Raw genomic sequence first — 25,798 nt, 5'->3', positions numbered from 1 at the left:
ACTTTTTGTGATTCAAAGTAATTTAATCAATTATAGTCATGGTGCCTACTTGTAACACATATCCAGTAGATTTAAAAGAAACTGCCTCCCATTAAATAATCAGCACATTTTCTGTCTATGCTTGTTTTATTTTTGAAAATGACTAGGATGTTAACATACTTTTTAGGCTTCATATTTGAATATTTTCCGGCTAAATGCAGTTAAATACTGCATGATGTTTATAATACATCAAAATGTGAATCCTTATTCAGAACCAAGCAGCTGAAACATTAGCCTTAGCATTTCCTTGACTAGCGCCCAGCATATTACATGCTTATTTTTCCTCTGGGCTCTGAAACACTGAGACAGGTTTTTAACAGTGCATGTGCTCTTGCTGTTGGGGCTGGTGTTCAGTAAAGAAGCCCAGTGAGTTGTTGGAATCTAGAACTTCACCGAAGTCTTGTCCAGCTTCCAATGTGGACATTTTGGTATGAAATAAGGCTTCACATGTGTGTGGGGAGGAAAGGTATCAAAACGAATGGTTATTGACGTTACGGCTAATGAAAATATTTTATCTTCACCACATTGCTGGGTTTCATTGCTTTGCCAAGAATGCAAAGTCTTTTTTTTTTTTTTTAAGATTATTTATTTGAGAGAGAGTGTATGCATGAGAGAGAGAGAGCACTAGCTGGGGGAGGGAGGAGAAGCAGACTCCCCGCTGAGCAGGGAGCCCAATGCAGGAGTCAATCCCAGGACCCCAGGATCATGAACTGAGCTGAAGGCAGACTCTTAACTAACTGAGCCACCCAGGCATCCCAAAAATGGAAAATTTTTCATCTTTCTACCAATCCCTTCCATCTTTTTTCTAGGTTTATATTTAAGTGAACCTTGTACTATTTTCTTAACTGTTTGCTTATTGAAATCAGACAGATGTTTGAGATCACCTTCTTAAATAATACAAATCAAACTTATCGATGTACATTTCAAGTTTCACTATAAAAATGTACCTTTAAAGTTCTCATACAGGTTAATTTATTATATGTTTTATACAGGTCAAATTTTACGGTATTTGACCGAAGGCTGCTGTAAAATTTGCAGAGCAATGAGAAGTTACAGTGTGTCTTGTGATGTTCAGAGTAAATTGCAGATTTGGATTGATTTTAGAGCCTAAAGATACATAGCATTTCATCAAAGGAATCAAAGCAATTCACCGGTGTCTAAAATAATTTGGGTTCTAAGTTGAAGCAGCAGCGTATGAGTATTTGAAAAAGTATAAGGTCCACCCCCAGCTCCTCCATTCCCAGTTCAGTTCCCGGGAGGCAGCTTTCCTAACTTCTGCCTAGCCCTCAGTCATTTCAGCTGCCTGCTTCTGTTTACATTGTGGATACTGGCAAAAGCCCTGAGGGACTTCTCTGCTGCTCTGTCCGCTGGATGTTTCCTTGGTCCCCCTGAAGGCTTTCTTTGCAGCGTCAACCCTGACCACTCCACTGTCCTTGAAATTCTTTCCGCTTTTGTCTTCTGTGACCCAGAGCTCTTTCTCTCTTGCGTCTCTCCCTGTGCTGCTGAGCATTCCTTTTTCATCCCCTCAATTTCCTCCTCTGCTCACTTCCTCCACCTCCCTTTCTCGCCCGTGGGGTCATACCTTTTGCTTCTTCTCTTCATCCTGCAGGCACATCCACCCTGTTGTTGTAATTACTAGGTGTCTGGACTATTTCCAGATCTAAAGCTCCAACCTCAACTTCCTTTTTCCCTATTTAGTGGTAATAGTAACAGCTAACACTTCCTACGTGCTTAATGTATACCAGGCATGGTGTAAGCTCTTACGTGAATTTATTCAGTCCATCCTATAACTTTCTTACGAGTTAAGATGAGAGTTTAGTTTCCTTATGAGGAAACTGAGGCAGGGGTGTAAAGGATCACCCCTAGGATCCTCTGGCTAATAAGTAGGACACAAGAGCCAGGCAGCCTTGCCCCAGAACCAGTGTCGTTAAGCATTGTGTGTTCTGTCTTTCCATCTGCCCATTCAGGCCACATCCAGTCAGTCCCTTAAGCCTTGTTTAGTTACGCCTTTTTAAGTATTTCTGTGCTCTGAACCCCAGCTCCATCCCAGTTACTCTTTGTTTCCTACTGTTATGAAAACCTCCAGCTGGTCTTCCTGTTTCTAGCTCTGTCTCTTCCAGGTGTCCTCCATTTCTCCAGCAGTTAGGTTTCTAATATATCATTCTGTCCATGTCACTTCTTGGTTTTAAAACGCTTCATTGACGCTTCAGTGTCAAAAGGTACAGACCCATCTCTTTTGCCTGGCACACACTGGCTCTTGCTCTGATACCTCCCTGCTTGTCCACCCTTACCTCTGATCACTTCCTGCCTCCCATTCTACTCTTAGCCCTGCTGAGCCACGGGGGTGTCCTTAAACAAATGCTATTTCTTGTTTAGGACTTTGGCCATGAGTTGAAGCGTAGATTTTTTTTTTTCCTTTTGTGCACTGGGTAATCTCAGTCTTACTCATTTTTCAAGACTCAGCTGAAAGATTATCTGATTTCCAAAGGCTTCCCTTATTTATTCCACATCATTTCTTCAACAACATTTACTGTGCTAGGTTCCAGGGATATAGGAGGTGAGTAAGATAGGCCTGATTCCAGTCTTCAAGGCAGAACAGGGAAGACATGTAATTAAACATAGTATCACAATAAAGTGTTTCCTTCTATGGAAGTAAGAAGGGTGTCTTTGAAGGCTTCCTGAAGCAGGTGGTATTCAGGCTGAAACCTGAAAGGGGTTTAGAATTATCCAGCTAGGTAGGGGTGGAGAAGGAATTCCAGGTTATGAGAGGAGAATTGTGATTATGGGTCAGGGATTAGCAAGAGCTTGGCATGTTCAGACACCTGGAAGAAGTTTATGAGGCTGCAGCAGTGAAGGAATGTGTGTTTGCTCAGGCTGGTTAATGTCTGGTCATCAAGGAGATGCAAATTAAAACTATACAAGATTCTACCTCACACCCTTTAGAATGGCTAAAATCACAAAGCATGACAGCACCAAGAGTTGACAAGAATGTGCAGCAACTAGAACCCTCATGTTGCTAGTGGGAAAGTAAAATGGGACAGTTGCTTTCTGAAAGGCCCCCAGAGTTTTCCAAAGTAATGAGACCTAGGAGCCACCTGCTAGGAATTTCCTACGAGAAATGAAAACATGCTCACAGAAAGACTTGTTAAACCTTTTCACAGCAGACGGCGCCTGGGTGGCTCAGTGGGTTAAGCCTCTGCCTTTGGCTCAGGTCATGATCTCAGGATCTGGGATCGAGGCCCGCATCGGGCTCTCTGCTCAGTGGGGAGCCTGTTACCCCTCTCTCTCTGCCTACCTGCGACCTCTCTCTCTCTCTCTCTCAAATAAATAAATAAAATCTTAAAAAAAAACTTTTCACAGCAGAGTCTTTCATGGTAATTTCAAACTGGAAACAGTTCAAATGTCCATCCACAAGATAATAGATGAAAAAATGTAGCATATTCATGCAGTGGAATACTGCCCAGCAATGAAAAAGAATGAATTACTGAAATACATAGTAATACGGATGAAGCTAATGAACATATTAAGCAAAAAAAGCCTGACACCAAAGAGTAAATATTGTCGTATTTTATTTCATAAAGTCTAAGAGTAGTAACTAAACTTATCTGTTATGGTAGAAATGTTGAAGTAAGAATGTGTTTCTTTTTTGGAGCGATTGAGGCAGGAAATGATTGGAAGGGGGCATGAAGGAACTCTCTGAATTAATGGAAAAAGTTCATCTCTTTTTTTTTTTTTTGGTAGTGATTACAGGGATGTAAACACTTGTTAAAACTGATCAAACCAAACATGTGTGTTGTGTGTTGTTATCTCAATTAAAAGTCCTTTAAAAAATACAATACAACCGTGAACATGATGATAGGTCTGTTTATTAACACGAAAAGGTATGCATTGGCATAGTAATAAGTAAAATAAGTTGGTTAAAAACTGTGCCTACCATAACCCCTTATGCATTTACAGCAAGTTGGTAGATTTTTAAATTTTATTCTTTAATCTCATATATTTTCTGATTCATTATGAATGAGCATTTTATTAATTTTGTTTTGGAAAATGAGAAAATGAAGTAATATTCATTATACAGTGAAATATTTAAAGACTATCCTCTTTTTTTTGTTGTTTTCTTTTATTTCTTTAGTTTTTGTTTAAATTCCAGTTAGTTAACATACACTGTTATATTAGCTTCAGCTGTACAATGTAGTGGTTCAAGACTTACATGCAATGCTCAGTGCTCATCACAAGTGTCCTCCTTAGGAGCGCCTGGGTGGCTCAGTGGGTTTAGGCCTCTGCCTTCGGCTCAGGTCATGATCCCAGGCTCCTGGGATCAAGCCTGGCATTGGGCTCTCTGCTCAGCAGGGAGCCTGCTTTCTCCTCTCTCTCTGCCTGCCTCTCCGCCTACTTGTGGTCTCTATCTGTCAAATAAATAAATAAAAATCTTAAAAAAAAAAAAGTTTAAAGCCTCTGCCTTTGGCTCAGGTCATGATCCCAGAGTCCTGGGATGGAGTCTAGTTTTGGGCTCTCTGCTCAGTGGTGAGCCTGCTTCCTCCTCTCTCTCTGCCTGCTTCTCTGCCTACTTGTGATCTCTGTCTGTCAAGTAAATAAATAAAATCTTTAAAAAAATAAATAAAAATAAATAAAAAAAGAAGTGTCCTCCTTAATCCCCAGCACTATTTCACCCATCCCCCCACCAACACCCATCTGGTAGCCATAAGTTTATGCTCTATAGTTAAAAGTCTCTTTCTTGGTTTGTTCCTCTCTCTTTCTTTCCTCCATGATCATTTGTTTTGTTTTGTGTCTTAAATTCCACATATGAGTGAGATCATGTGGTATTTGTCTTTCTCTGACTTACTTCGCTTAGGATAATACACTCTGGCTCCACTTACATCATTGCAGATGGCAAGATTTCATTCTTTTATATGGCTGGGTAATATTCCATTATTTATATGTATATATATATATATATATATATATATATATGGCATCTTTAGCCATTCATCAGTCAATGGACATTTAGGGTCTTTACATAATTTGGCTGTTGTTGATAATACTGCTATAAACTTTGGGGTACAGGTATCCCTTCAAATTAGTATTTTTGTAAACTTTTGTTAGGATAGTTCTATTTTAACTTTTTTTTTTTTTTAAGATTTTATTGATTTGTTTGTCAGAGAGCTAGAGAGAGTACAGGCAGGCAGAGTGGCAGGCAGAGGAGAAGGGAGAAGCAGGCTCCCCGCACAGCAAGGAGCCCGACATCGGACTTGATCCCAGTATGCTGGGATCATGACCTGAGCCAAAGGCAGTCGCCTAACCGACTGAGCCACTCAGGCATCCCCTATTTTAACTTTTTGAAGATACTCCATACTCTTTTCCAGAATGGCTGCACCAGTTTGCATAAAGAATATCCTTCTATTAAAGCTTTATAGAAATGGGGGCATCTGTGTGGCTCAGATAATTGTCTGCCTTCGGCTTGGGTCATGATCCCCTGGCGTTGGGATTGAGCCCTGTGTCAGGCTTCCTGCCCAGCAGGGAGTCTGCTTCTCCCTCTCCCTCTGCTACTACCCTCTGCTTGTGTTCTCTCTCTCTGTTAAATAAATAAAATCTTGAAAAAAAAAAAAAACTTTACAGAAATGATTAATCGAAGGGCACCTGAGTGGCTCATTGGTTAAACGTCTGCCTTCGGCTCAGGTCATGATCCCAGGGTACTGGCGTGGAGCCCTGTGTCAGGCTCTCTGCTCAGTGGGGAGTCTGCTTCTCCCTCTCCATCTGTCCCTTCCTCCTGCTTGTGCTCTTTCCTGCTCTCTCTCTTTCCCTCTTTCTCGCTCTCTCTCTCACATAAATAAAATCTTAAAAACAAAACAAAACAAAACTGATTGAGCCATCTAATATGGGAATATTCTTAAATAACATTTTATACTATAGCTATATTAGTTTTCAATGCTTAGGAGAAATTAGGGTATAATATTTATTGTTTGGAAAAAATTTTTTGTTTAATTAATGTTTTAATGTAAGTCCAAGTATATAAAGATATAAAGGGTACACAGTGAAGGATAAGAGATGAACTATTCCTGTCTCCTTGTCATCTGTTTCTTCTCACAGGACACAGCTGCTGTGAACTCTTCTATTATAGATACACAGGAAAACATACGTATATAGACCTGTGTGCAAATACATGTGTATTATGAAAATGATAGCAAGCCATGTTCATTGTGCTGATTTTTTTTTTAGTGAGTCTATTTTTTTATTATAAAAATACTCATAACATAAAACTTAGCATCTTACTGATTTTATTTGTACCATTTAGTAACATTATGTACATTCACGTTGCTGTGTAGTCATAACTGTCATCTGTCTCCAGAACTTTTTCATGATCTCAAACTGACTGTACCTGTTAAACAATAACTTGCCATTCACTTTCACCCCTGCCCCTGGCATCCACCATTCTTTCTGTTTCTGTAAGTTGTACTACTCTAAGTACCTCATATAAATGGAATCATTCAGTATGTGTCTTACTGTGTCTGGCTTTGATTTGACTTAGCATAAAGTCTTCAGGGTTTATCCATGTTGAAGGTGAATCCATGTGTCAGAATTCCCTTTTTAAGGCTGAATAATGATACTTTATTGCATGAATATACCACATTTTACTTATCCATTCATCCATCATTGGTCATTTGGGTTGTTTCTGCCTTTTGGCTATTGTGAATAATATTGCTCTGAATATAGGTATTCATGTATCTGTTCAAGTCCCTGCTTTTAATTCTTTTGTGTATATATCCAGAAGTGGAATTGCTGGATCATGTAGTAATTCTATGTTTGAATTTTTGCAGAACCCCCATGTTTTCCACAGCAACTGTACCACTTTACATTGCCATCCACAGTGTGCAAGGTTTCCAATAGCTTCACATCCTCAACACCTATTTGCTGGTTTTTTTTTTTTTTTTTTTTTAGTATAATTTCCATCCTAATGGGTATTGTACCATGCTTTTTAATCTTACTGTATCTTGGAGAACCTTTCAGGAAAGAAGAGCCCTTCTTTTTAAAGACAGTATAAAAAGCTGTTTTTTTGACTGTTCCCAGTGGGTGACCATGTAGTTTTATTTCTGATCTTTTGTGAATGCATGGAATGTATCTTTATATTTAGTGTGTATAATGCTTCTGTTTATTTTTATACTTTATTTTCTGACTTAATTTGAATGAACATGTATAAAAGTGCATATGTATTTTACAATTTGATAGTTACTGCCAGCAATATGTACCAATACCAATTTCCATACACCTTTGACCTCCTAATATATTACACAACTTTTTGATCTTTCCAATTTAGTTAAGTGCAATTGACATCTCTTTGAAGTTTTAATTTTCATTTCTTTATGAGTGAGACTAAATCTCTTTTCATTTTTGGGAGGCAGTCATTTCTGAAATATATGCTGCATATTCTTTCTTCACTTGTCTTTTGAGTTATTGGTACCCTTTTCTAATAGGAGCCCTGGAATGTTAAATGGTGTGCAAACTAGGTGTGACTCTCGCCCTCACGGGGCTTACAGTCCATGGAGGGAGAAAGACTGTAAACATACAGTGTGTAATTTTGTGATAAATGCTATGAGAGGAAAATTTTGGGTTATATGAAAAATAACAATTTAGGTGGCTGGGCTTTGGATGAGATGTGGTGGCTAGGAAAGGCTCCCGATGGATCCCTAAGAGCCAGTGAGGCAAGCGTTGGGGTGGGGGGGAAATATGCCAGGCAGAGAGGACAGTGAAATGAAGAGAGTATGGCTGGAATGAAGTAAGGAAGGAATGATAAGAGAGAACACATTTGCCATCTGTCCCTCATGTTCTAAATCTTTATACAAAAATTCTTTTAAGATTTCATTTATTTATTTTAGAGAGAGAGAGAATGTGCGAGCAGGGGGAGGGACAGACAGAGGGGGAGAGAGAGAATCTCTAGCAGATTCCGCAGTGAGCCCAGAGCCTGACATGGGTCTTGATCTCATGACCCTGAGAGCATGACCTGAGGTGAAACCAAGTCAGATGCTCAGCCAACTGTGCCACCTAGGCGCCCCCTTGTGTACTATATCTTTAAAGACAGGTGTCAGTAATATTCAGAAGTATATTTTGAATTTCCCCAATTAGTATTATATGAGAAGTCTTAAAGCGGATTTTATTGTTGTTCTCCTGTATTAGTTACTTCCCACGAAAGGCGTATGAATAGGCACATGATAAGCAAATGTTTTTAGGCTATTAATTGATTCGTTGGGAGCCTCCATCTTTTTGAATTTTCCACTTAGCTAAATTTTTATTTAAGAATGAATCCCTGTACATCATCTTATTTTATTTCATATTTCCCCAGATGTATGATTACAAATTCAACTCGTTTTCTCATGTGAAATTAATTTGTGATTCTTTGAAGCTTGCTAAATGATGCATTTTTTACTACTGAGTTATCTGTAACAATTTCGCCATTAGGGAAAAAACTCTTTTGAGTCTGTCTTTCTATGTGTGACCAAGTTCCAAATGTGTGATAAGTCTACATAGGGGAAAAAGTGACACTCAGAGAAAATGATTTGCAGTTCCATGTGCTCGGCAAGTACATTCATAAGTGTAAAATCTGCATCTTAGGCAAATCGAGCTATGACAGATATGCTCAGCCTAATTTTGATCAGTTATTTTGTTAAGCTTTTTATACCAAATTCCCCGGCAGTGAAATAGTAGAAACAGAAATGTGCCAGGCTGTTACCAGTAGTTACAAGTCAACCATTTAAAAACGTGAAACAGGAGTGTTGTTAATTTTGAAAGTTCGTGCCTGGTTTCCTATTTTCTGTATGTATATATTCTTTTCTTTCCCTCCCTTTCCTTGCCTTTTCACATCTGCTTCTAGATCTCATGTTTGTTCGGAAATACGAGGGAAAATGTACACGCAAAAAATTTGCCAGAAGCCAGTCTCTTTGGCAGAAACCAAGCAATATATTCTATGGAGTGGGCATGTCTTTTTTGATTTTGTATTCCTCTGGGCCAGAGAAAGAGCTCAGTTGTTTCTTGTTGAGCACTGAGTGCATGGAAATTGGAAGCACCTGTATTTGTACTAAGTGACTTTTTCCATAGCTATAGGTACTTCCCATTGCTTGATTAAAAAAAATTAAAGTCTCAAATATAGAGTTGCAGTCTGTCTTAATTTTATTTTCATCATGTTGCTAACAGTGGCAATTTTAAATAATTGTACTTTTTTGTAGACTACCAGAGCTTTTCTGTTATTACTTAGAAATATTTTTCTAAGTCTTTCCTGAGGTGGTGCTTCTCTAGACTGGCAGTCCTACTTTTTGTACAGTTGCTGTGTTTCTCAATCATCTGGTTAATGTTTTACTCGTGTTTCTTTGGACCTTTTTGTTTTTCTGTCATTCACGAATACTTGCAGAGAATACAGGCATCTATGTGGGAATTCTGTACCTTTCCCTCTTCTGCAATTGCTGTGTATGGGTTTTTTGTTGGGTTTTGGTTTTAGTGAGCATTTTTGCCTAACCCAGTGAATATTTCATATCTGACCAACCACCCTGCCTCTGAGAATCTTCCAGTTTATCATCTGGTTTTCACCATTCTTTTGTATGGACTAGGAAAACCAGACAGTCCAGTGGAATAGGAGGACTTACCAACATGATGGTTTGGCCAGGTGTCTAGTCACTGTTATATTGCTTTGTATTTCATTTCATGATGTCTTCTTCTTCTTTTTTTTTTTTTTCTTTTGGTTTTTCTTCTGCTTGATTAGAGACACTGTCCTAAGAAAAGCTAAAACCTGTGTCTTTTCTGGCCTGCAACTGTGACATCATTCATGCTTGTTGTGACCTATTCATGCAGTTTTCCTTAAAAAAATGTATCCTTATTAAAGCTGATTTTCTATCGGAGATGCTCTTTCAAGGTATCAGTCTTTTGGCTTGTATGACATAATAACTTGGGTTTCTTATGAGTTTGCTTTAAATCCCTCTGATTGAAGCTTTTGTAAATAAAACTGTATCCTGTTCTTTTCCACTAACATAATTTGCTACTTAAATAGTATAAATACTTCAAAAATTTCTCTGCTTTATATTCTGGCCCACCGATGTGTCTTTTTCTGAGTGGGTCACAGTTATGTGGTAGCTTTTTAACTATAAAAGTTCCTTTTTCCAAGGGGGAGTATAGGTAGCACCTCATTACTGTTTTCTAGAATGTTCCAGGTTATTTTCTCAGATTTATTCTTTTTATCTTTAACATTTCTTATTGACTCTATTTCCTTTTATATTTTCTTCTGCTTGGTCCTCGACTCTGCTTTTGATTGTTTTCTCCTTATGCCCTGGCTTTTCTGTTTCCTCTGGGTTTTAGTCCCCTCAAGCTTAATTTTTTATTTCGGCCTGAACTTTTCTTCTTCGGTTAGCTCCTTTGGGATGTCTCACCATCCTATCAAACAGCTTATCCAAATTTATATTTATGACCACAAAGTGACCTTGAGTCTCACCTCCCCTGTTGTGTGTCACACTATGGTGCTGTTAGACACCAGGAATTAACACCCAAGCCATATGTGCTTTAGTCCTTTCTTCTATTGCCTGTCGTTGCCCAATTCCCATTGATGATTTTTCATGAGACACATCCTCTCTCTCCCTCTTCTTCCATATTTCCTACCACTTTAATATTCTTTTTTTTTCCCCCTTAAGATTTTATTTATTTTTGTGTGTGAGAGAGAGAGAGCAAGCAAGAGCGGGGGAAGAGGGGCAGAGAGAGAAGCAGGCTTCCCGATGATTAGGGAACCTGATTTGGGATTCAATTCCAGAACCCGAAGATCATGACCAGAGCCAAAGGCAGACCCTTAACCAGTTGACTGAGCCACCCAAGCACCCCACCGTTTTCATATTCTGGGTCGTACAACCTCACACCTAGATCATTCAGACTCCTTTGCACCTGGCCGCTTGCTGTCCGGTTTGTTTTGCATGTGTCTGTGAGATTCATGTAATCCAAAACTGCCTGTAGATACTGACTTTGAGCCGAGAGTCTTGTTCAGTCATTCCTCATTTATCTCACAACTATCAGAGTGCCCCTTATAGGCCACATACAATTCTCAGTGCTGGGTGTAGTTGAGTGAGTGAGGTGCTAGTCCATGCTCTCTGGGAGCTTACATTATGCTCTCATGGTGGCTGGGTTGCGGGGGAGGGCATGGAAACTAACAAGGTAATTCTGGTTGGTGATAAATGCTATTGTGTGAGAGCATGGTGGTATGGTGGGAGGATTGATTTAAGTTAGGTGCACGGGGAGACTTCTCTGGGTAGGTTTTATTTGAGCTGAGACATGAGGACACCTGGCACCCGTCAGTTTGGGAAAAATAGGAGAGCAGAGAGTAAGTAAGTAAAAATATTCTGGAAAACGTTTTAATGCGTGGGAGGCTTGTCATGCCTTCCAAAATGAAGTGACAAGTTGATCTTTAAGATAACCATTGTGTTCGAGTAAGAACTCCGTACGGATTACAGTCATCTATGGCATAATGGGGAGGGGAGAAAGGCTAGGTATACAAATGGACTTGGGGAAACTAGTTGCTGTATGTAGTCGGTGTGATTCTTTTCTCAGCTGCTTTTTGGAGCCCATTCATGCCTGTGGGACAGGGATCATCTAGCAAAATAAAACTGAGATGAAAAATTCCATCATTGGAGTGATTTTTTTTTTCATTTTAATTTTTTTATTTCTTAATCTGTAATTTCTATTTTCTGTTTAGAAGCAGCAAAGACTTTGTTTTGACCAATTTATTTCTGAATTTTTCCAAAAGATCTATTACTGGAATGCTAAGATAAGGAGCCAGGTTTCTATATTTGATGGCCAGAGTTTAAATCCCAAATCGGTCCTGACGTCTCAGGCTTCCAGGTACTGGCCATAAGACATAAGTGCTGGGTCTGGGCTGAGGCCTCCACAGTGTGGCTAAATCTGGCAGTCACCAGAAAGATGTGAGGGAGAATTGACTGGAAGCGGTTTGGCTGTAAGAATAGGACAAAATAACGTTGGATTTAGTTGTGTTCTTAAAGAAATGAATTTTTTTTAGGGATTTCCAGCTTGTATATCAGAAGTTCTTGATTTGGGCCTATGAGAATCTAAGGTTTGGCTGGACATTTGGGTTTTTTTAGACACTGTAATGACGTTAGCCATCATAATTCCATGTAAAATTATGTTAGTTGGTGATTCCCATGGCAATACAGATTAAATTAACATTTAAAAATTTTATACAAGGGATTATTCATTTTTAAAGTTTGTGTCCATTATCCACTCTGTCATGGATTATATGGTTATGCATATGTTTGAATAAATGAGATGTCGTGTTAATGTAGTGGATTCTGTTATAGGTTTTATGGGAAAATGTTTATCTTTTATGCTTCTGGGCTACTTCGACTAAATTTGGCTTGGTACTTGGCTGTTGGGGGTAGGTATCCAGTGATGTGTACCCTTATTAGAGCTGCTTTTTTATCTGAAATTCTACACTATTTTTCAAACCATCTTATTGCAAACTGACAAATATATGGCATTGAAGGTGTTTGCTTAAATTCTCGACTTCTATACTTCCTTGGATACTTCTTCACATTTTTAATAGTCTATGATTTTGGTTTTTTGGAGGAAAGGATCTTCTTGTAACAATTCAGTTGTTCTAGGGCTTGAAATCTACTTACCTTGATAGTATTATGGCAAAGGAATACCCAATGGACAAGAAATGGTAATGTTAGAGTTTTTCAATCAGTAATGTAAAATAAACTATATAGACACATTTTTTTTTAAAGATTTTATTTATTTGACAGAGATCACAAGTAGGCAGAAAGGCAGGCAGAGAGGGAGGGAAGCAGGCTCCCTGCTGAGCAGAGAGCCTGATGCAGGGCTCCATCCCAGGACCCTGGGACCATGACCTAAGCCAAAAACAGAGGCTTTAACCCACCGAGCCACCCAGGCGCTCCATATAGACACATTTTAACTGAATCTGGAGCAAAGTGCTTTATAATGTTTTCTGTACTCCCAGAGGCATGTTATCTACTGGCTTTACCTTTATTATTATTACTTTTGTGTAGTTTTCATGATTAACTCACCATTGTCAGAAGGACTAAAATAAATATTGGTTTTTCAATATAGGTATATTGAAACAAATATCATGCTTAAAATGATAGTCCTCCGATAAACATTCAGCATATACTGCAAAGAAAGCACTTTGTTAGGTGCTTTGTAAGATTCAGAAATAAATCAGATGTGTCCCCTAATCTCAGGATCTTTAGAGTTGTCTGGGAGATCAACCTTATGAAAAGGAACTTCCAAAGTCAACTGCAGTGGCTTTGCCTAGGAAAGGATGAGGGGAGGGGTCACTGCACACACTTTACTAAAGATATTTTATCACTAGGGCCCCGAAGTTGAAATTTATTCCCTGGTTTAAAAAAATTTTTTTAGTAACTCATATAAATACTGGTTATACTTGCTTGATGGCTGTCCCTAATGTTAATTTTGAATCTTTTATTTAAATTTTTCTTATATATGTTACTATTAACTATATTATTTTCTCTCTAGTTTGCTACAGAATGGTCAATTTGAAATTGTGACAGGTGGCTGGGTTATGCCTGATGAAGCTGCTGCACATTATTTTGCCTTAATTGACCAACTAATTGAAGGACATCAGTGGCTGGAGAAAAATCTAGGTATGTATTGATGTCTTTCTTCTTCATTTGGACTACTTTGGGTAATTAATTTTGGGGAATGTGAGATTGAGGCTCTGTTTTATTTTTTTAAATAACCAATTTTCCCAGTATTTTTTATCCTTCATTAATTTATGATGTCTCTTCAATCATAAGCTAACTTACATAAATATAATATGGTCACTTTTAGGGTCATCTACTTTGTAATCTATTATTTTATGTACTCTTCTTATTAATTTTAGAATAGTTTTTTTCTAATGGTATCCCATTAGGATTTTAATTTTATATTAAAACTATTGGTTAGAAGAGGCAAAACCTAATTTACTTGACTAAGAAAAAGAAGAAGCAAAGAAAGTTATTAGTTTTGTCATTGAGAATTCCAGAGGTATGGTAGGTTCAGGTAAGGTTGGATCCAGGGGACTCAAATTATGTTGTGTGGACACTGTCTCTTTTGGCTCTGCCTGCTTATTTATTTATTTATTTGTGAGAGGGAGAGTCAGGGAGGAACAGAGGGAGAAGGAAAGAGAGAATCTGAAGCAGTCTCCATGCCCAGCACAAAGCCCTACATGGGTCTTGATCTCACTACCCTGAGATCGTAACCTGAGCAGAAATCAAGAATCGGACGCTCAACTGACTGAACCACCTGGGCACTGCTTGGCTCTGCTTATTCTGCATGGCTTTAGTTTTCTGGTTCTCTTCACATGCTAAGATGACCATAGGCAACTAGGATTCTCACCTTCCCGGTGTAATCAGTAGAAGTTTTTCTTATTACCTTATCTAATTGCCTCACTTCGAATTAAGTGTATAACTCTGAGCCAGTTTCTGTGGCCAGAAGTATAGGAGCTGAAAACATCAAGGCCTAGTCAATTTATTGGAAATGGTTATGGGGGAGAGGGGTTTGTGGAATGCACGGTCACCTCCACTGAACCATGTGAATAGGTCCTCCCTGCTAAAGAAGGATCTTGTTACCCCAAGATGTGCGGAAGCAGCTGCTGCACTGATAAAAATCAGGTGTTCGCTACAACTTGTAAGAACATGGGGCTCATTTAAATCTTTGCAATGTCTAATATTTGCATCTTGCAATGTGGTATGTAATTCTTTTCAAATATTTCATATCTTAGTATAGTTTTATAGCATTTAGGAAATCCAAGTCCCCAGACACCAGCCAAGGGCAAAGCTTCCAAGCAAGACCTTTCTAAAGATAGTACTTTCAGACCTCCTGTGTTATCTCTTTTCTGTACAGATGTGATACCTGCAACTTATTCTGATAATAACAACAATCATACCAACAATATGGCAAAAGAAAAAAATAAAGCAAATATATTAATAATTAGTAAATCTGGTGGAGGAGTTTATGGGAGTTCTTCATATTATTCTTACACCTTTTTTTTTAAGTTTGAATTATTCCAAAATATAAGGAATGAATAGGGGAGGCAGTGAGTTAATCTCTAACAAAAATTGGAAATGCCAAGAAATAACTTCAATAAAAAAAACGTGTATACTTAACCACACAGATACTGTGGAATTGGTTCACTATGTTTAAACTGTATAAAAACAATGTAGTTTATGCTAATCACAGATGCTACTATGATCGTGTATTGAGTTCGTTTCCTTCTGGAAGTCCAGAATCTTAATATGTACTGCTAGCCTGAGGGTGCCTCCATGACCAGCCCCCAGTAAATACCCTGAACATGGAGTCTCTCGGGGGCTTCCTTGGTTTACAGCATTTCACTCTTGTCACAGTTGTTTCAATTGTTGTCAAAACGTGGAGGGATTGAACCCATCCTGTGTGACTCCATAGGGAAAGGACTCTTAGAAGCTTGTGCTTGGTTTCCCAGGGACTCTGTGCCTGCCTGCGCCCCGCCCCCGTGCCTTTTCCCTTTGTAGATTTTCTTCTTACAATTGTATGTACCCACTTAAAGTGTACAGTTCAGTAGTTTTGAGTATATTCACAGAGTTGTGCAACCATTACCACCACCTATTTTTAGAACATTTTCAACATTCCCCCCAAAGAAATCTCTTAACCATTAATAGTCACACTCCTAATTGCCTGCAACTTTCCCTGCCCTAGGCCCATGCCACGACTGCTTTTTTTTTTTTTTAAAGATGTATTCATTTATTTTAGAGACAGGGAGAGTGTGGGGGGCTGGGAGGAAGAGCAGAGGGAGACAGAGAATCCAAGAGTCCGCACTGACTGTGGAGCCCAACATGGCCAGAGCCGAAATCGAGTTGGACCCTTAATGGACTGAGCCACTCAGGAGCCCTCTCATCTGCTTTATGTATGGATTTGACTTTTCTGGACATTGCAGATACACAGTATGTAGTGTATACACATACTGTAGTGTATATACATACACACTGTAGTATGGCCTTTGTAACTGGCTTCTTTTACTTGGTATGATGTTTTCAAGTTCATTCATATTGTAGCATGCATCAGTGCTCCATTCATTTTTATAGCTGAATAATATTATTTTGTTTGGAAAGACCACATTTGTTTCTCCTTTTTTCACTTGATGGACATTTAGAGTGTTTCCCTTTTCGCTACTGTGCATATGCTGCTATACACACTTCTGTAAGTTTTTTGTTTTTGTTTTTTTTACCTAACAAATCTTTTTTTAAAATTTAAATTCAGTTTAATTAACATACAGCAGATTAATAGTTTCAGAGGTAGAATTTAGTGATTCATGAGTTGCATATAACACTAAGTGCTCATCATTTTATCACCCAGTTCCTTAATGCCTGTCACCCAATTACCCCATCTCCACCTCCCCACATTTATGTACGTTTTTGTGAGGACATAGGTTTTCATTTCTTTTGGGTGTATACCTAACTAGGAATGGGCTTGCTGGGCCATATGGTAGCTCTGTGCTTAGCATTTCAAGGGAGCTTAGTTGTTTTCCAAAATGGCTGTACCATTCTACCCCTCCAGCAATGTATGAGGGTTCTAATTCCTCCACATGTGCAAAAGCATATGTTACTGTCTTTTTCATTTTCACCATGCTACTGGTATGAAAAGGTCCCTCATGATGGCTTTGATTTGCATTTTCCTGAAAACTAATGATATTAAGCATTTTTCTTGTGTGTATTGGCTGTTTGCATATTTTCTTGGGAGAAATGTCTGTGCAAATTACTTGCCTATTTTTATAATTGGATTCTTTGTCCTTTTATTGTTGACTTATAAGAGTTCTTTATATATTCTTGATACAGGTTTCTTGTCAGACAAGGATTTGCAAATTATTTTTTTCCACTCTGTGGGTTGTTTTTCAGTTTCATGAAGGTGTCCTCTGATGCATATAAGTTTTGATTTTCATGAAGTCCTGTTTAGTTTTTCTTTCATCACTTGTGTTTCTGATGTCACAGCTAAGAAACAGTTATCTCCCTTAAAGTCACAAGAATTTACTCTGTGGTTTTTACCTTGGAATTTTATGGTTTTAGCTCTTTTATTTAGAAGATGAACACATTTGAGACTATAAATTACCTTTTTTGTAGCTTTGGCTGCATTTTATAAATTCATGTTCTGTTTTGTTTTCTAAGCAGCTTAGAATGACATGTTATTTTGGATGCTTTATTTTTATATTTGGTCATGGAATCTTTTTTAAATTATTCAGGTTTTTGTTAATTTGTGCTTTTGTGAACTCTATTATGTAAATATCATTATCGTTTTTTTAAAGTTTGAATTATTAAGGTTGTCTTTGGGCCCGCATATCCATTTTTCTAACTGTTGCCTGACTTCTGTTATGGTTTCATAGTAAATGTACTTGGAATAATCCAGTTGTGCTAATTATATTATTCATATAACTCATGTTGTAATTTTTAAGTCTATTAGGTTTGACAGAAATCGAGTGGTATATTTATTCTTTTTAATGACTATTTCTTATCATTTTTCCTAACAATTTTTAGCTTTACATATTTTGATCATCTTAATCTTGCTCGATGGCACAAAATTTTTTTCATGACCTTTCCTGGTATTGGCAGACATGCCCATTATAAAACTTTGGCCTTTTTTTTTTTTTTAAATGCTGCGCTTTTCCCTAAATTTGCCCCATTCCCCCTTTTGAAACAATACTTGCCATACCAAGGAAAACCCTGGCAGGGTACCTTTCTAGGTCTCATCTCCTTTCATGTCAGAGTTTTAAAAAATATGGTTTACATTCTTTTTTTTCTCTATCGTTGCCTCCCAGGGACTCTTCTAAGTCTACTGCAGCTAGGTTGCTGCTCCTAATGTGTCAAGTGAGTTTGATATGGAAAACTTCCCTGACTATGTTAGAATCTAACATCACTGTAGAATTTGATGGTGATTCTTATCCTCACTTCTAAGCTAATTCCACCCTTTGTATTTGGGACTTTGCAATCCTTTATTATAACTTATTTTTTTTTTTTGAAGATTTTATTTATTTATTGGTCAGAGAGAGACAGAGAATGTACAAGTGGGAGGAGCAGCAGGGAGAGGGAGAAGCAGGCTCCCTGCTGGACAAAGAGCTTGATGCAGGACTCAATCCCAGAACCCCAGGATCATGACCTGAGCCGAAGGCAGACGCTTAACTGACTGAGCCACCCAAGTGTCCCTATAATTTAATTTTGGTATAATTTCAATCTTATAAAAAGTTGCATAACAGCTGGGAAGGGCTCTTTCATATGTCTTCTACTTTGATTCCTATCCCTTTTTTTTTTTTAGTCATTTGACAGTAAGTTGGAGGCATCTTCTTTTATCTTCCAGTCTTTCATGGTGTATTTTCCAAGAAATAAGGACATTTTCTTATATAACCAGAAGAAAGTTACCAAATCCAGAATGGTGGTGGTGATATAATACTATAATATAATTCATAAGCTATATTCAAATTGTCTCAATAGCTTTTTTTTTTTTTTTTTTTTTAATAAACGGTGCTTCTTTTTTTTCCTTGAAGTCCAGGATCCAACCATGGTCATGTGTTGAATTTAGTTATCATATCTCTTCCATCTCCTTTAATCTGGAACAGCTAGCTCCTCGGCCTTTTTTTTTTTTTTTTTTTTCTTGATCTTGATATTTGTGAGGAGTGCAAACCTTTGTTGTAGAAAGTCTTTTTATTTGAGTGTGTCCGTTTCCATGTGATTAGCTTCAGGTTATTTTCCCTTCCTCCTTTCCTCTCTTCCTTCTTTTGTAACCTAACCTAAACTAGTCTAGTACTTTTGCTGGAAGATCACTGCAGTGATGTCCTGCTGGCCGCGGAGCATCCTGCTTTAATCCTGGTGCTGCTAGACTTGGTCAGTTGCTTAATTTGTGTCTGTTAAGTTTCTTTGCTGTACTATCACATTTTTCTTCTTTAATTCTTAACTTATTTGTGGGAGACACATTGAGATTAGGTAAATATCCTTTTCCTCGTCAGACTTGCATGTTGTAGTTTTAGGATCCATTGATGATTTTCTAACTCTGTCATTCTTTCTATAATTATTAGTTGGAATTCTGTTGAAAGGAATACCTTCCCTTTTTATTTCCTTTATTTCCTATTTCTTTTTTTTTTATTTTATTTTTATTTGGGGCTCATGGATCTCATGGCTTCTTACTTTATTCAGTGGGTTATAATCCAGTACTATCATTGTTTATTTTGATACCCCAGTTGTCACACATTTGGATAGTGGAAGCTCCTACGACTGTCTTCTGAGTTATTTTAATATGTTCCCATGATGCTTTGACCATTTCTTTACTTTATTCTCTAAGTATAAGTTCCAGGCTTATTTGTATTTACCCAATCACCATCCTGGGATGAGCATTTCCTTAAGGTTATTTTTAATAGAGCATAGTGTCATATCTAGAAGGTAAGGTGTACTCTTTGGTCCTGGGGTGTTACTGCATCTAGGCCTTCCTAGGGCAGAGCTAGAAAATGGGTTTGGGTGTGTGTTTATTAAAAAACCTTAAGTTAGTGCTGATGCCTCCTATTTCAATTCAGTGTTCTAAGTACATTCTGCTCTCCCACATTTACATATTTGGTGGTTCCTTAACAGTGGGAAACCTGGCTCCCTTGTCTTAATTTGCCCAATTTTAGAATACAGGAGAAGTAGTTCCAGAATTATTAAACCATACCAACACAAAAACACAAAAATACTAAATTGAGTTCAAGGTTTCTTTAGTTTTTAGAGGTGAATTGCATATGTGGAATACAAAAATATGTGGTTGGTTCTTTGAGTTTTGACACATATTCTTGGTCCTCTGAGAGTTCCGACTTTTTCTTCTTCTTCTCTGCTTTCTTTCTTCTTCTTCTCAGTCTTCTCTGCGGGCTTCCCAGCCCTGTGTTCATCTTCAAGATTGTTCCACAGAGTTCTGAGTATCCTGAATAAGTAAAAGATCAGATTTGTATAATGCTGGATAACTAGTTGTCTTTCCTTAATCCCAATCTTTACATTTATTATGTTTATTTTTTTATACTGTACCCTGTGTGAAATTGAGCCGTATCTTTAGTCTGTGGCTCTAATAATTGCTGTGAGTCAGTTGTGAAAAATTCCATTAATCCTTTCTGGGTAGAGAGAGAGTACAGCATTATATTATGTTACAATTATATTTCATCAAGATTTAATGAAATGTGGTAGTTATTTTGGCCAGTGCTGCTATTATATAAAGAAATGATTCAGAGCTGTTGTGAGTTATGAAAGACAGCCTGAAAATTCCTTAACGTTGTGATTGAGGGGTACAGGTTGAAATACGTTAGCTTACTTTTCTTTATTACATAGCAGCAGTTGCTGGGTTATCCAACTCAAAGGAAAACAAGACTGTGAGGTCTTAGAAGGCAGAGGGCTAGGTCCTGTTTGTTTCTCTAGCTCCATTAAATGGCAGTAGCTCTCTAGTACCTACAAGATGGCAGGAGTGCCTCTTTCAGCTCCAACTGATTAACCTCTAGCGCCATTCCTCTGCTTGGGAAGACATGGTGGTGGCAGGATCCTCCCAATTGGGAGCCCTGCTGGGAGTATATGCTAAGAGGTAATGCTGGGGAGATGCTTTGTCCCCAAACCCAGAATACAGTAGAACTCTGACTGGTCTGAATGGATTGTGACTTCTTTTCATTTCATTAGCAATTAAAAAAATAACACTTATTTTCTTTATCAACAGGAGTGAAACCTCGGTCTGGTTGGTCTATTGATCCTTTTGGACATTCACCAACGATGGCTTATCTCCTCAAACGTGCTGGATTTTCTCACATGCTTGTTCAGAGAGTTCATTATGCAATTAAAAAACATTTTGCATTGCATAAAACGCTGGAATTTTTTTGGAGACAGAATTGGGGTATGTGGGGTGTGATGAAAGTGGAAGATCTCACTTGACCTAGATGTTCCTTCATAAGGGTTATGAACTCCTGCTGTTACGGGTTTTATTCAGAGTGTCCGTCTTGAGAATGAGGTTGCTTCTGGATACACATTCTTACAATTTTTTTTCCCAGTGTATTTGTGTTAAGATTCTCTTAATCCTAAATAGCTGAGGCTATTTATCTATAGAATATTGTGGATTCTTTTTCATGCCTTAAGGAGGTAAAGAAATGTAAGGAATTGGTCTTTTGTAAATAATGCTTTTACTTCTGTTTTGAAAAGGATGTGTTTTATCACAAAGTTGAACATGTGTTAGAACTTATGTCCAATCATTTATTTCATATTCAGCCTGTGTTTTCTCCTTCTGGCTTTCCTGTCCCTGCATCTAGTAAGAATTGCTTTTTAAAACCTTAATCCTGTCCTCCTGGAACAGCCCTCCTATTATCTGTACTGCTTGTTTTCACGCTGTATTCTGTGGGTACACAGGTATTCCCAAGGTCATACTTCTACAGCTCTCAGCTGGGAGGTGGGGAGGAGACAAGATTTAGGCTTCTTGAGAGGTTTTTGCCTTTCCCAACCCCCATTTAATTCAGAATACTTTATTATTTCTTTTTCTTTACGAGTTCTTATTATGGGCCATGCATTGTATTGTATGCCTTATACCTGCTCTCTCACTAGATCTTTATCCTTTAACGTTGGTTCCCTTATTATCCCTTTTAAATGGTGAAGAAATGGATGCTTAGAGCTGTTAAACCATTTGCCAAAAGTCATACAGGTAGTAGATACAAATCCCGCTTTGTGTAGTTCAGAAGCCCGGGCTTTAAGCCCCTGGCATTCACTGCCATCCTGGTACTGAGTTCTCAGTAAGATTTCATCTGCAAAAAGGATTTCGTTGCTAAAACAATGTTCAGAAATCACTGCATTGCATCATACTTGCTTTCCTGTGTAAGTTAGTTCCCCTGTAAGTGTTTTCAAAAAATCATTTGTAAATCTAGACAGTAACTTTGTTACACATACTGCTATTTTTTCAGTAAGGAAAGAAATTAACTATATAATTTTTTATTCTGGGAATTAAAACCTGTACGGAAAACAAGAACTCGTAGGGGGTTATATCCTGTATAGTTTGATCAAATGCAAAGGAGCATATTAATTTCTTAAAAAAAAGGATTTTTAATGTGAAGAGGCCCTACTTAGAGTATTGCCCACATTCAAATTCCCCATAAATACCAATCAGCAAGAAATTACTAAGTACTTTTATGCACTTAACACCATGCTTGGAAGAAATAGAGAAAACTTCTTTGCCTATCAGGAAATTACAGTCTTAATATGATAAAAGACAAGACCAACGGCAGCAGATAAACTGAGATGTGCAAATGAGCTGCTAAATAGTACAGGTGCGGCAAAGGAGTGGGGCTGCTTAGTGTGTCTTTGATTTATAGGAGAAGGCAAGAAAAGTTGCCACCCAGGGCCTCTGTGCAGATAGCAAACATTAGTGACCAGCATCTATGATGTCATACTTGAGTGTGATTCAGTGAAGCAACTGACAGCACAGAAATATACAAATTATAATAGCTTTAAAATTTGGAAAAGAGCTGGTAATTACTTTAACTAAATGGAGTATGAGATAGAACTGGAGTATTTTAGCACTTACCAGATAGATTTGAACATGTTGCTTCAAAATTATGTTTTAGAACTCATTTGAGCTTCTTTGTGTGTTCTGGTTCTTAATGAAGCAGTTATTTTCATTTTTTCAAACATGTGTGTTGTCTTTTTCTTTTTTTTTTTCACTGTTGTTGTTGTGTCTGTCTTTGTCATAAAACCAGTACATAACCCACTGCTGAAAAGTAGAAATCCACACTTAAATAAAGGCAAGTGGTATTTACAGATCAGGAGACTACAAAGGTAACAATTATTAACCCTTGTTTAAGACTTCCATCACTGGGTGGTAGGCTTCTGACCTCTCAAGGGCAGTGATAAGGATACTTGCTGGCATTGAGGATTTAATTAAAGACAGTTCTGCATCAGGAACCAGTGCTCACTTTTTGTATATTTTTTGTTTGCTTTGTTTTTGTTCTTGTTTTTTTTTTTTTTTGTTTGTTGGTTTTTGGTTTTAAGAAGTACTTTCACTTGTCCTGTGTTGCTTTCTTGGTGACAAGTCCCAGTGGCTCTTCATTGGTGAACATCAGGGAGACTGTGAACTCCTCTAGTGGCCCTTTCTTCGTCTCACAGAAATAGATAGGAATTTGCCCGGCATTTCATAAGCCTCCCTACCTTCCTTCTTTCTTCCCTTTATTCTCTTCCTCTCTTTTTCTCTCCTTTCTTCTGCAGCCAGTGTCATGGTCTTTCTCAGTGTGTCCCATAACTGCTATGGGGGCAGATGTGGCAAGGAGCTGGTAGCCCATATGGGATGGACACAGGGATGGACACAGCCCATAATTTTGGATGAGCCAGTGATTAAGTTTTGCTTCTGTTCGGTTTGTATCTTTCCAGGCCAGCAGATGCTGGTCCGTGTTGGGTCTTTGCTCAGTTGAGATAGAGGAGGTAGAGACTAAAATGTGAGTCTCTTCCTTCAGGCTGGTGGTCGTTAAATGCGGTTGGGGTTTATGTATGAGTAGTAGTCAAGTAGGTTGTGGATTTAGGGTGGAGCTTGCATTATATATGTAGAGAGTACAGGCATTTTGATCAGTTTTGGGAAAACAGTTTATAAATCCAGGTTTTGTCTGTTGGCTCTTTATTTTAGATCTGGGATCTGGCACAGATATTTTTTGCCACATGATGCCCTTCTACAGCTATGACATCCCTCATACGTGCGGACCTGATCCTAAAATATGCTGCCAGTTTGATTTTAAACGGCTTCCTGGAGGCAGATTCGGTTGTCCCTGGGGAGTCCCCCCAGAAACAATACATCTTGGAAATGTCCAAAAGAGGTATGAGAATATGCATTTCGTTAAGACAGCCTCTCGAACAAAGCAGCAGCTCTGCTGCTCTTTGCTAAAGGGTTCAGTGGCCAACGTTATCCACACTCGAGGTAGTTATTCAACCAGATCTAAAGCAACTTAAAAATGCCAGAGCTTTGACTGTGCCTTTTATGTGTTATAACTTAATGGAAAATGAACAACAGTTGATCAATATACAATGGAGAACCTATAACACTCTGTTATTACCCTCTCCTTTGCTCTCATTATAAAAGCCTTCTGCTGCGTTTCATTGATCTCACATACTTTCCTTGATAATAAAACTTCTGGTCTCTATTGTATACATTAGTAAGAAAAGCAACCTAACTGCAAAATCACGTTTATTGAAATGGAACACATAAAGAGTATAATTATCTGTTCTTTTAATACAATTTCAATAATAGTGGATGCTGCCCAGCTCTAATGAATACACTCTTTCGATCTTATATTTTTGACTCACGGACCATTTTTAATTAGGAATATTGATACTTAAAGATCTTTTCTTAAATAAAAAAGGGATGAATCATTTTTTAAAGAAAAAAATTACGTTCATGACGGAGGCATCTCATTATACCAAGTTACCTATACTTCTTATTTGTGTGCTTTTAAAGTTTAATTTCTTCACTTAAAAATTACTGGTGTATAATGCCTTTAAATAAAACATTGTGTTGCAATATAAACCACTCACCTCTGGCAGAAAGATGATACAGGCTTTTATTTTATTTTTTTTTTAGATCGATTGTGTTATTTATTATCCACATGAGAAGATTTTTGAGAGTGAGAGGGAGAACAATGAACAATTAAACTAGGATGACAGCCATAAATTCTGCAAACCACAAGTTTCATTAACTCTATTTTTAAGACCCTAGAATTTCTGGTTTCCGAAAACCTACTCTGCCTGGGTTCTTGTACATGTTATCCTTAAAAAATTTTCAAAAACATGATGGTAACACAAATGTAGGCATATTTTTAATCTCCTCATATTGTGTACATTAACTGTATAACAATAATTATGTGGGTTTGTGGGTTTTTTTGTGTGTGTTTTTTTTTTTGCCATTTTTAAGTTTGATGGTTTCTGGGAACTCCACATTCATGTGAGTTACTGAGAAGCAGCCAGGCATTCTACCTTTCATAGGAGGGTTAAAATGGGCAGGGGGTGAGGTAGGTCAGTAGTTACCAAGCATGGCTGCCCAGCTCACCCAGGGAGCTTTCGAAAAATCTCCAGCCCAACAAAATGAGAATACGGTACTCACATAACCACACCCCACGTGGTTGCGAAGCACAATGATAAAGCCTTTTAGATAGAGTAAAATCTTTGCAGTATGCACAGTCAAGTCTATTTATTTTAAAAATTGCTTTTTAAAAACTGTGTGTGGAAGGAAAGGTGAATTGAGTCTCTGCCTTGAGTCAGTCCTTGAGCCATAAAATACTCCATTGTGAGCCTCTCACTGTAGCACACACAAAAGTATCTTAACATGGCAGCCTTCTTGAAGCCATAGATCCCTTCTAGCAAAATCTGACTTTCATAGTTATTTTGAAAAACTGTCCAAGATTAGGGATCAGCCTGGTTTCATTTTATTGGTTCCTATTGCAATGAAGATGAGTGAGGAAAAGTGAGCAGCATGCTTTCTGGGGTTAGGTTAGTTAGAGGAGAATAATCCAGTGTATTATGTGGCAAAAGGTAGAGAGTTGGGCAGCATAAGCTGTTCTGTAGCTCAGGAGGTCAGAGATAGGGAATTCCTTTGAAGGTAACCAGATGCTTCAGTTGGGAACTCCCAGTGCACCAAAGACCTGTGAGGCTCCTCCTTTTCTTTCTTGGGTGCTGCTGAGAGTACCTGTTTAAAGTGCATTATTGGGGAAAAAAGCTATTTTGTGTAA

The 25,798-nt window shown here is 38.1% G+C and overlaps 1 protein-coding gene across 2 annotated transcripts in view; it reads left to right on the top strand.

The window, feature by feature from the left end:
• Positions 1-25,798, top strand: part of MAN2A1 (mannosidase alpha class 2A member 1) — a 166,611-nt gene that overhangs the window by 46,040 nt on the left and 94,773 nt on the right. For both annotated transcript variants that reach the window (XM_032845164.1, XM_032845154.1), the window contains exons 5-7: positions 13,570-13,697; positions 20,773-20,946; positions 23,707-23,893. In XM_032845164.1, the coding sequence (XP_032701055.1) occupies positions 13,570-13,697; positions 20,773-20,946; positions 23,707-23,893 (489 nt within the window). The remainder of the gene's footprint in view (positions 1-13,569; positions 13,698-20,772; positions 20,947-23,706; positions 23,894-25,798) is intronic.

This window comes from Lontra canadensis, unplaced genomic scaffold (assembly GCF_010015895.1).
Source record: "Lontra canadensis isolate GAN:19392208 unplaced genomic scaffold, GSC_riverotter_1.0 scaffold4, whole genome shotgun sequence".
Lineage (NCBI taxonomy): Eukaryota > Metazoa > Chordata > Mammalia > Carnivora > Mustelidae > Lontra > Lontra canadensis.
Note: the sequence above shows the minus strand (reverse complement) of the source record. Positions and strands in the feature narration are given on the sequence as shown.